This window comes from Gadus morhua, chromosome 5 (genome assembly GCF_902167405.1).
Source record: "Gadus morhua chromosome 5, gadMor3.0, whole genome shotgun sequence".
Lineage (NCBI taxonomy): Eukaryota > Metazoa > Chordata > Actinopteri > Gadiformes > Gadidae > Gadus > Gadus morhua.
In genome coordinates this window covers 10,317,796-10,329,784 of record NC_044052.1, presented here as the reverse complement: position 1 = coordinate 10,329,784, position 11,989 = coordinate 10,317,796, and the positions used below count along the sequence as shown (strand labels likewise).

The 11,989-nt window shown below is 45.6% G+C and overlaps 2 protein-coding genes across 3 annotated transcripts; one reads left to right on the top strand and one right to left on the bottom strand.

Moving 5' to 3' along the window:
* Positions 1 to 22: 22 nt before the first annotated feature.
* Positions 23 to 7,920, top strand: LOC115543659 (sushi domain-containing protein 6). Of its 2 annotated transcripts, none has more exons than XM_030356101.1 (9): positions 23 to 293; positions 902 to 1,043; positions 1,953 to 2,144; positions 3,032 to 3,223; positions 3,750 to 3,941; positions 4,353 to 4,547; positions 4,750 to 4,882; positions 5,038 to 5,441; positions 6,620 to 7,920. In XM_030356101.1, exons 2-9 carry the CDS (start codon positions 926 to 928, stop codon positions 6,643 to 6,645), a joined length of 1,452 nt encoding a protein of 483 aa, XP_030211961.1. In that variant the 5' UTR covers positions 23 to 293; positions 902 to 925; the 3' UTR covers positions 6,646 to 7,920. The 2 variants fall into 2 exon arrangements, with proteins under 2 accessions (XP_030211961.1, XP_030211960.1); XM_030356100.1 differs by having other exon boundaries at positions 4,302 to 4,547.
* A 52-nt stretch (positions 7,921 to 7,972) lies between these two features.
* LOC115543661 (sodium/bile acid cotransporter) lies at positions 7,973 to 11,657 on the bottom strand. Its single transcript, XM_030356103.1, has 6 exons — positions 11,530 to 11,657; positions 10,290 to 10,726; positions 9,950 to 10,154; positions 8,853 to 9,031; positions 8,563 to 8,762; positions 7,973 to 8,418 (listed from the first exon to the last, which is right to left on the bottom strand). The coding sequence occupies exons 2-6, from the start codon at positions 10,694 to 10,696 to the stop codon at positions 8,363 to 8,365; spliced, it is 1,047 nt and encodes a 348-aa protein (XP_030211963.1). The 5' UTR covers positions 10,697 to 10,726; positions 11,530 to 11,657; the 3' UTR covers positions 7,973 to 8,362.
* Between the last annotated feature and the right edge of the window lie 332 nt (positions 11,658 to 11,989).

Below are 11,989 nucleotides of genomic sequence, written 5' to 3'. Positions count from 1 at the left end.
CGGATGTTTACATCCATATAGTTAACGTGACTTTTTGGTTTCTAAGGTTACGTGACGTCATCAGGGTCCACCCCCCGCCCAGCTGGGGTTTCAGATTCGATCACTTCGGCTAGCGGGCTAGAGGTTACCAGGCTAGCTAGCTGTCACTTTAGTCATACTGCCTTTCGGTGTAATTGTATACCCCCTGTTTTCCAGTAAAACCTTATGTGAACCTGATGATGGATTTATACTAGTGTTGAATGACCACTTAGCGAGAGTGGAAGAGGTTGAGGGGGATACGAGGCAGTGTTGTGGTAAGTACCGTCGAGAATTGCTTTGCTATTGAGCCCGTTAGCACGCTAGCTAAAATAATATGGGATTAACCAACAGGGAAGCTAACAATGACAGCCCGGTAAAACGTTTTTCCTTGTATTCAGGTATTATGTTTCCGAATATATCAATGGCGTGAGCATTCATGTGTTGGCGATGTTTTATAATAGCTGTCCTTAGACTGTTGCATTGTTCTCTCTGGTCGGGCTGTAGGGCAACAACAAGGAAGCGAGTGGAAATGGGCGTGTAGCTGCATAGTCCGGCCGTTCCCAACCAGGTCACAACCACAGCTCATAGTCTAACTTTAACTCAACCAAACGTTCACCTGTTTGTCGATTTAAATCCAGTGCGTTAAATCAAACAGTATACGACTGTTTGTGAACAAGCGGAGATCCTTTTTCGTCGCCGTGTTAAAGTACTAGGAAATAAGAACGTTCCTTCGTAAATTACGCCCATTTCACTGGCAACTCTCCAGTTTATGCAGAATTCATGCGTCATGCAGTTGTCCGCATTGTGTCAAGGTTTTCGGATTGGTCGCCATTGCATTCATGTGTATGTCTGTTTACGTTAAGTCCTCCTGTGTTCTTGCCAGGTCGGCTTGTGTCTGCCAGGAAAGATGTGCAATGGAATGGTTGCGTCAATATCAGACGCCTATTGGCCCTGCACTTCTGGCAACATACGACCCTTCTCCCTGCTTGTTGTTCTCGCAGTGTTGTCGACTGGACATGGCTTAGGTGAGTTACACAGTTGGAAGTTTTATCGATTCCACAATTACCACGGAGCCAGTGAGATAAACTGTCAAATTGCCTGATTAACAAAAATATACCAATTGTGTTATACATTAGTAATCAATTAAAATATCAGTCATGCATATGACTCATGTCTCACCTGGCACAATGTGGCAACTTGATTTAATAGATAATCAACCTGCATGAAATCTTGGACGTTTACTTAAACCTCTGTTGAAAATTCAAATTACATTTGACTTGAATATTTAGATTGATCAGCCAGCCTTTTCCTCCAGTATGTTTAGTTGGGTCAAAGAGTGGCAATAGCTAGCAGACATTTTACAAAGGTGTGTTTACAATTGCATATATATTGCAGTCAATTGGCCAGTTTGTGGTTTGACAACCTGAGGAGGTTAGTTTCTCACCATCACAAGGCTCTCTTCCAACACTTAACTTAAGTTTACTTCAACCGTGGGGAAGCAATAAAAAGCCCCACACGCCTGACCCAGAAAACGCACAACACCATAAATAAGGTCAACAGGCAGACAGATTGCAACCCTGCCAAAGCTGATAAGAAGTATATAGCTTGTCCTGCCTACTTTCCCTTGTTCCAATATCGCATTGTAATATGACCCATTTATAACTTCTCCATATAGACCATAGAGTTACACTTACTCTTTCTATTCTTTCTAACTACATTTTTATGTATAGTCTTCTACCACCCAGAACTATCGTTCTAGACACAGGTGGCTCTCCTCTCATGGCTCTTGTTTTCCTTGCAGCTCAACAACACAGCAGCCATGTCGAGTCTCACGCAGGGCACACGTGAAGCTGCTACAATAGCCGCTTGATTTCTAGTCTAAAACCGCAAAACCTTTTCTCAGATCGCGCCCCTTTCTCCCCTCTCCACCCCAGGATGCGTGAGGCCCTACATGGTGGCGAACAGCTGGGTCAACCTAACGGAGAGCAACCGGGGTTCCCTCCCCGCAGGGACCGTGCTCCAGTACAGCTGTGACCCCGGCTACGTGGCGGACGGGCCCAGCACCCTCACCTGCACCCCGCTGGGACACTGGTCGGCGGAGCCGCCGCGATGCGTCCACAGTGGCCGTAAGACGAACATACTAGGTTATGTGGGGTTGGGTTTGTTTCATTTGCTTCTCTATAAGTTATAGAATCTGCCTGCTTAAGACCGACCTGCCAAAGAGTTGAACACCCTTTTGAGGAGGTATTAATCACAGAGTCACTAGTTTGACTGTACTTTATAAACGTTTCTGATTTATACTTCCTGAAGAGAAATACAGCTTTTTCATTTGTAAGTAGTTAACAAAGCACAGGAGGTAATTTGAGTACAGAGGTTACAGTTTCGTGATATTTACAACTATGGTTTCCACTAGGGCTGTAATGATATGCGTATCGAAACTGAAATCATGACACTTAGAGCCACAAACCTGTCTCGCGGTGCGAGAAGGCAGAAAGCGCGACACACCTTTCTATCCCTCCTATCCTTCCAGTCCAGATCCATCCACATGATATTAGCTGTTAGTGCAGACAAATTAAATGTCTGGCTAAATTGTATCACTCAGGTCAAGTTGTCAGATTGACAGGCAAGTAGATTGACTACTTCATTCTTACACATAACCGGACTTGTTCGGTTCTTCACTAGACTGAGACACATACGCTACCGCTCGCTCTCCTCGCTCGTCTACTCAATTGCTGACGACGCACGCACACACACACACACACACACACACACACACACACACACACACACACACACACACACACACACACACACACACACACACACACACACACACACACACACACACACACACACACACACACACACACACACTCCCCTGCTGTTTTAAAAATGGCGGTGTCGTATCATTTGTCCATAGTCAAAAAAACAACATGATTCAAGCCTGCCAAAGAGGGACCCTGTTGTGCGTTCTGTTCTACATGCTGTGCTCTCGTCTCCTCCTCCTCATCAGTGTGTCGGACTCCCTTTGAGCCGGCGAACGGCGGCTACACCTGCCACCCGTCGCCCTGCCGCCGGTTCTCAGACGGAACCGTCATCGAGTTCTTCTGCGACCAGGGCTTCCTCCTCAAGGGGGACTACAAATACGTCACCTGCCAGGAGGGTCAGTGGGACGCGTCGACGCAGGTCAGCTGCGTCAGCCAAGGTTGGTGGTTGGTTCCAACTCTAACGTACGTCATCGCTAAACTGCTATAAATGTCCCTTCAGCTTTGATGTCAGGATGTTGTGGAACCACGTGGAACAATGTGAAACGCTTGGGAACCGTGCCAGCTGTTAATTGTTGGCGAAGAAACCTATGTCTTTCTAAAATTACCTTTACATTTAGGGAATTTAGCAGGCGCTTTCATCCAAAGCGACTTACATGAGTTAATTTGTCAGAAGAAAGAGAAACAATAATATATCACTATCGGTACAGTAAGGATGTTCATATCAAAATGTAACGGCAAATTTATTTTGGACTATTTATTTATATATACTAACTTTTACAGAATTATTATCAACATAATATATTTATTCATAAGATGTCAGAAACTAGTTGAATAGAGAGTCTGTATTTTTTGATGGTATTGATTAATCATTTGAACAGTATTTCTAAACACCCTTGATACCGCCGAGCCTATTTTGGCGTGACCTAGTGGTGTGTAACTCTCTTCCTCTTTCCCTCCCCCTAGTGTGTGTGAGGCCGGTCATGGTGCAACACGGCTCCACCAACCTGAGCGAGAGCAACCGGGGCTCCTTCCCCGTGGGCACGGTGCTGCAGTACAGCTGTGACTCGGGCTTCCTGGTGGAGGGAGCCAGCCTGCTAACCTGCAGCCCGCTGGGCCGCTGGTCGTCGGAGCCGCCCCGCTGCATCCGGAGTGACGGTAAATTCACCAGCGCCCCGTGACCCTTAAAGGACCACGCTAGACCCAGTCTGGGGGATCGACCCTGTGTGTCCGTCTCTCCTGGCTTCACATAAACAGCCGCTCCCGATATCATTTGTCAAAATTGCTTTGCGGTGTTAATTCCGCTTGATGGCGTTAAACGTGAGCATGCCTGCTACAATTGTAATTACACAAACCAGTACATTGATGACAAAATGATGCAAGTAAGACATTGCTGTTGTTCACGCTCGCGCTTAATGCTGTGTGTTGGTCAAACGTCATGGTTAACGGACGCACTAGTGCGGCCAGCAGAGACGCTCCCCCAGGGTTCGATCATCCTGCCTGCTTTCCGGAACACAGGGTCCCAGAGTAAGAGTCTCTCTAATGAGGAATCTGTCGATCCGCGAACAGTGTGCCTCCCCCCGTACCAGCCGGTGAACGGGGGCTACACCTGCCACCCCGCGCCCTGCCGCAGCCTCTCCCACGCCACGGTCATCGAGTACTTCTGCGCCGAGGGCTTCATCCTCAAGGGGGACTACAAGTACCTGACCTGCCTGAACGGGGAGTGGGACGACCCCATGCAGATCAGCTGCCTGATGGATGGAGGTAAACAGGGGACGGTTTATCTAGTTTTTCCCCTGCTGTCGTTTTTTCTGCTTTTAGTGACTTTAATGCACTGTAACAGCACCATGAGATTTTCACTGACAATGAAAGGTGCTATATAAATGAGATATATTATTATTTTCATTAGTATAATGCCATTAGAAATCCTGTTTGTTTACTCCCATGTCTGTGCCACCCCCCACAGACCGCGATCCAAAGCTGCCACTAGGGATGCCCACGCTGTCCATCGTGGCGTCTACGGCGAGCTCTGTGGCTCTGGTCCTGCTGCTGGTGGTGCTGTTTGTGCTGCTGCAGCCTAGGCTCAAGTCCTTCCACCGGTGAGTGCGGTCGCCAGTCCTCCCTTCCCCGGGCGCTTCTCATCTCGGATAATCCGGGTTCAGACCGTATGTCGGGTCAGGCGCTTGTTGGGTGGTTAACGTAGAGTGTCGTAATGTAACCTCACAGTAAGGCTGTGTTGTGTTCTCTCGGCCAGCCGGGATCAGGGAGTGACCGGGCAGCCCGTGTCCATCATGGTGGAGGGCGTCCAGGTGACCCTGCCCTCCTACGAGGAGGCGGTGAACGGCGGGGGGCCCCCCACCCCGGGTCCCGAGTCCCGGGTGCAGATCGTGCTGTCGGAGGGCGAGCAGAGTCCAGAGGCGGGCCCCTCCAGACCCTCGTCCCACCAGCACTCGGAGATGGCGGTGGTCCACACTTTACCGCCCTCCTTCTCCTCCTCCTCCTGCTCCTCTTCCACGCCGTCCCCCTCATCGTCCTGCTGGGCCCTGGAGCACCACGCAGGGGCCGCCGGCGCTGCCCCCTCCCACCATAACAAGCCCCCCACCAGCAGGGATCAACACAGCCTGTCCCTGGTGGACTCAGATATGGACTTCTCCGATGGTAAGGGCCCGGAACCGCTCGCTTGCTCTGCTAAGCAGCTGTCGTTGTTAGGGTTGTTGTTGTTGAAGGATGGTATTGAATTAGTGCTCTCAGTTTAACGCGTTATTAATGGCGTTAACGCAAACCAATTTTAACGGCGTTCGTTTTTTTTTGCGCGCGATTAGCGCTCTTTTGGCTTGGCAAACGTTGTCGTTTTTTCACCTGCTGTCTAGCAACAACAAACATCTAATCACGTTAGAAAAACGACACCATACCGGATCTAGCTACACCAGAAACTAAACAGCAAGCACGTCACACAAACTTGTTGGGGCAAGCAAGGATACGGAGCGGGTGAAAAACTCCTTAAGAGTGTGTGTATGTTTGTGTGTCACTCTGTTCGAGCCTGCACGAGAGTTCAATGTTGTCATTAGCTGTTACGTCTTTCTGACCAATCGCAGTTCAAGGCCCACCTGGGCTGTACCACTTTGGGAGGGGGCGCTCAGTTACTCCCCTCTAGACAAAATCGACTTGGTTGCGACGTTGACAGTATTTTTGTGTCGCGGTTGTTGAGTGAGTGAGAGGTTGCGGGTGCACAGCTCAGGCTGCCGGACGGCGCGGCAAGGAACTTTTATGAACGCAATATTGTTATCCCACAATAATCAGCCCGATAGCCCCGAAACGTTAACGGCCCACCGGGAATTCTCCCGACTCTCCAGATTACCTGTGTGTGTGTGTGTGTGTGTGTGGGCGTTATTCGATAGCCTGGTAATGTGTGTAGGCCTACGTACGGTAGGAATATTCATACTGGTTTAAATAATAAATATTATAGTACTTCCCATCTTTGCTGAGCAAGAGTTTTGTTCGAAAGTTCAGTGATTGAAACAAATAAAAGCCTGGGCTATTGAAGTTTTACTGTAGGCCTACCACTGTCATGCACCTACCCGATGTAAAGTGGACCGGGGTGAATTCAATGCGGGTCTCTCTTCTTATATCCATCCTACCAAATATATTTTATTACTGTCCTTCTCAACACTCTGATCTCACTAAAAGGCTAGCAGCACGTAATCAAGGGATATTTAGAATAGAAAAAAATTTGTGATTAATCGCGAGTTAATTATGACAACAATCGCGATTAAATATTTTAATCCCTTGACAGCACTATATTGAACGTGTGGTTCTCTGTTTGTCCCCCTCCGCAGATATGCCTTTGTTGAAGGAGGCCTGAGACTGACCGACCGGACGCAGTGCCCGAACACATCAGAGACTGCATGGTGCCGTTGCTGCTTCTTCCCCACACTGTGGCGTTGAGCAAGACGACGGCAGCTGTCAACACAGAAGACCCCCCCCCCATCTGACCGCCCGACGCACCGGCTCAAACAGGCTGCTTGACTTTCAGAATCCCCCCGCGCACCCCTAGAGGGATGGGATTCCACATTGTACATACGTAAATGCTTCAACATTTTATAGGAATCCTTGCGTGTACTTAATGTCTGACTCAAATGCATAAGTTTGATCTTTTGGTCAATTCGGCTTAGCTTGGGATTTAGGCGCAAAAAAAAAAGAGAGAAAGCCCCATGAGGGAGCAGCAAGGTATGTATTTAGAGAGGGATCCATCTCGTCACTATGTCTTGCCCAATGTACGTTGTTAACCTGGTGGTTAACACACTACACGTGCACCAGGAATGATGCATGAAGGCCTGCCAAGCCAACCCCGGGACTGTCATACCCAAGCACACATTCTTTTAATCTGTTTTTATTTTTCCCCTCCATTATGTCCAGAGTCACAGGACTCTGAAGACTGTGAGATGCGCGTAGACTGGATTTAACCATCTAGTGAGTCGTCTGGTCCTTTAGCCCAGAAGAGCTGGGGCCCTAGGACTTTTCTACCGTTTACATTCATACCCCTTCCAATGGCCTTAGCTTTTCACTTCTATGCACAAGCATCTGTAAGAAAAGGAATTCACTGGAATTGAATGATGTTTTCATAATGAATGTGAATTGACGTCGACGCCTTTCGTGATCGTTTTGTGTAGCTTTAACACACCTCGCCCCTGAAAAAATGTCCAAACTTTATTTATTCTGGTTGCTTGCAAAGGCTGCTCTCGCTGAGTCTTGGTTATGGGGTTAGTATTGAGTGTTTATGTCCAGATTGCTGTTGATCAGCCACAGTTCTTTTATTTCCTTTTCTTTTTATGCTTCCACAATCCTGGAAAAAGGTTTTCTAAAAAGGATCTTTTCACAGTGCTAGGGTGGAACTCTACCGCAGGCATGTAATATCACAGCTTTTAATGTTGATGGGAAAATCTGAAACAAATTACTTATTGTTCATTATGGTATGATGTCAGAATTCAAGTTTACGTTTTGCTTTCCTTTTGGATTTAGCAAAGGACTTTTTTTGTTTTAAAGATTGTATTTTAATATTTGTAAAAATAATAACTTATGTTTTAACTGTATATACTATGTTCATTCAAATTAAATATTATTTGAGGTGTCGATTTTACCATTGTTTTAATTGTTATTTTTAGTGCCACAAAATACCGCAGACAAATGTGTTTCAGTTGGCCTCCTTATGGTAATTTATTCATAAACTTTACATCTCTGCATATTTCAAAGTAAATTTACACGCAAACATAATTATTATAACATTATGAAAACATGTCTAATCTTACTCTAAACACAATCTTATTTTTGTAATGATCTTGTGATATATTATTTCAAAACATTTACCCTAAAAGATAGTTCTTTATAGCAATATTAATTTAACAATCGTCAGATTGTTTCAATATAAAAATTCCATTTATGCGTACTAAAGAGCAGTGTCTCTAGACATGTGACACATATCCGTGTCATGTTACTGCCTGAGGTAAACGACACGAAGGGAGGAGGCTGTTTGTCCTCGACCCTGCAGCACTTCAGCCTGGGAGATCCAACCGCAAACTCCTTCAATACGTCTTAATTTCCTCCATGTTAACGTTAACATTTGGATGTACTGTCTTTTCTGTACAAGCAAACAAACAAAAAAGTAAATGGATTAGAAGCAAGACTTTTGAAAGATGAGGGGTTGAACTTGCTTGCTTCACACTGGAGATGGTGAGAATTAAGAAAAACATGATAGCACAATATGTTCAGCTGTGACATTTACCCTCAATTTTGGGCTTAAACGCTTCGTAACATCTGAATAGCAGGATGAAAACGAGGGCTTCGCCTCCCTGGAACACAATATAGATGAGGGGGAAGAGATATAGGGGCCCGATGACCTCAGGAGAGAACGCCACCTTCAAGATGGTTGCACACAGCTGGATGTTCTGGCAGCCTGTCTCCATGGAGATAGTCCTTCTACATCTGACCAAAAAAAAAAGTTTGCTTTGTGTGACACTTATTCAGCAAAATGTCCCAAATGTTAAATGAGTTCCATTAAAATAGTTCACTTACTGATGGTTTTGTTTAAAGATGGTGGACATGACGTAACCGAGCGTATAGCCGGTCAGCGGCATCAGTGCGGCCACAGACATGATCTGTGGCGACAGCACCACCCACACCGACCCCCCGATGGTGATGCCCGACATGACGCCGACGGCCACCGAGGAAATGAGACAGATGCTGAGACCAACCTACCAAGAGGGAGCTTCAGATGAGAGGCGTATCGCATCCAGGAAAAGTCAATTGTAAGAAGGCAAACAAATGTTAACATGTGACCACAAATCATTGTTCAACTAAGCAATGTGCTCAGTAGAGCAAAGACCACTGCTAAGGAATCAGCTTAGTAGAAGTCGGCCTGGCTTTGAGGGAGCCAATTGGCTGCTCCGAGCTGAATCCAATGACAACCCAGAAGGTCCCTTTAGAAATGTTGCGGGGCTTGGGGAGGTCACCAAACATCTTCATTACCATGAGACATTGCACAATTAGCATAGGGTTTTGAGATATACCACACACTAGTCACCCAAATCAGCCTTTACTTAAACATCCTAAATCTGATGGCAGATAAGCCTTAATCTGTGTGTCTAGGGCGTTTCACTTTATTTCGCCTGAAAATGATTGCACCAATCATTTCCTTGGGGTGACAATCTGTAAAAGAACTGACTCAAAAAGGTTTTATGTATTTTGATTATGCTGTCATGGCTTTTGATGACTTGGTGGCTTTTTCAGTTCACACTGAATGGAAGACTCAGCTGAAATGCCATCACCCTGTTCCAGCAGTATTGTTGGTCTTATAAAAGATATGCCATCCAAAGAGCAAACCAACTCAATGTTTCCCCTAGCCGCTGGGAAAACAAGTTAAAACATCCTGTCTGGCCACCAACATCCTGCGACAAAGTGTTTGTAAAGGTTTAGAATCAAACCCATGTTGGAGACAGTCCACTGCAGAAATCAATCTGTTCATCTTATGTTCAAAATCATCTTCTGAGACTTCTGGTTGCCGGCGCAGTTTCCCACACAGATACACAGAAGGACAGACACACAAACGAGAGAACACAACCTCCTCGGTGGAGGTCACTAATGTCTGAGTTCAGAAGGAAGGAAGGGCCCACCTTGATCACCACAGCTGAGTATTTGGGTTTGTAATGATTGAGGGCGATGCCGAAGCCACAGGGAACGAGGGTCATGAAGAGGGCGATGGTGATGCCTGTGTATGGCACAGCGTTCTGCAGACTGCCCAAGCCCTGGCTGTAGATGAGTAGCAGGAGGGGCATCATTCCCAGGGCAGCGAGCGTCGAGAATGTGGTCATGACAATACTGAAACGAAACACAAGGACAGAAATCAGGCATGGAACGCTGAACACTTTCAGGTTCAAGTTTAGGCTTGTAGTCCTGTATTTGCAGTTGATGAAAAAGCAGGTAATGATTTAACACGATTCGAGAATGATTTACCTCAGGTTCATGTCTCCCTTCAGTGCCAGAGAGAAAATGTTGGATAGGTTTCCCCCTGGGCAACACCCACAGATCAACACAGTCAGGACCTCAATCTGCTCCAGCTTGAAGACGGTGGCCAGGCAAAAGGCAGTCAGCGGCATGATGCCGAACTGGGCCACCACAGCAATGGCAACCCCCTTTGGCTTGAAGATGTGGTCCTTGATCTTGGCCACTTCCATCGTGCACCCAAGAGACACCATCGTGATGAAGAGGATGATGATGGTGAAGCCATTGATGGCTTTGTCCATAGTGGGTGAGAAGGGGTTCTGGTAACCGCTGCTCCCATTGTAAGACCCCTTCGATCTATTGTAGAGGCTGCTGCTTTCCAAGGCTGCTTGCTGTGTCAGGTTGCTGATTGCACTCATCCTGGATGTCTACAGTAGTGTGAGTTTACCCTAGATTTTATGAATGCAAACATACAAAGGACAAGGATGTGACTGAGCCTGAGGACTTTAACTGGAGCCAATTCAGGCATAAATGTTAAAAAAAAAGAAAAGATTATTTGACTTTCCAATAACTGTTTTGAGAGAATACTCTTGAAACTGACACATGATGAACATTGTTCCAAACACTGAGAATATAAGAGAAATCCACACCAGCATATTGACAAACTTACCATCTTTCAATTATTGGTTTGAGTCTTGAGCACAGATAATTATTTAACAAGTTTTGAGTATTTCCATTCAACAACATTTTATAAATTTACCTAACGATAATGAGTTCAGCCTCTGCTCTTGCTATATTGTATCGTATGATTTAGATTTTGAAACTGTATGTAGGAATATTTTTGCAATACTCCGGTAATAGTAATTACTGGAAGTAGCTTTGGAGAAAAATGTCAATAGTACAATTTTTATTTTTGTCATTATCGAGCAGTGAATTACATTTTTTGTACAAAATGATGTTGGCTCCTTGCCTGATTGCTTCTCTTGTTTCTCTGGTGGAAGGAATCCCTGTACCCCTTGTGATAACAAACTAACCAGGCTCTAACAAACTAACCAACACTGGCACACAAAACCCACCCTGTGGGTCACCAAATCGCATGTGTAATCAAGAGGCCCATAGGGGGTGAAAGTTGTTTCTTTCAAGAAGATGTTCTTCAAATAGCCCGTCCATCTACAAACCGGTTCAAAGATGGACACTTATCACTGTAACAACCTTTTTTATGAAAAATCAGAAGACACATTTTAATTCTTACCTTCATCATTTGTCAGCTGCCTCCTTGGTGCACTTTACGCACTGTTGCTGTACTCTGTGCTTCTCTATCCCTCTCTTGTCTCACACAAACTAACACACATCCACCCCCTCATCAACCACATTCTTCTCAGGCCCCTTTTCTTTTCAGATAGCCCCCCTCCCTAGCATCACATGGGAGTCCAATCACATGGGAAAGGATAAACATTACTATAGAGTGTTGGCTATTACTGGAGACAGAGCATTGTGTTTGAATTATTAGATAATTGGGATAAAATTGTATAATTGACCTTTACTCTGTAATCTCCTATAAGAATAATCATAGTATATATTATATTCATATTGTAATTATTACAAGTGCTTTACAAAAAAAGGGGATTAGGAACTGGTTATTGAAATTTAGCAAGAAGGCCAGAATTATTTTTTCTTTTTGCTTCTGGTTTAGGATGCGTCATGGGGAAGCA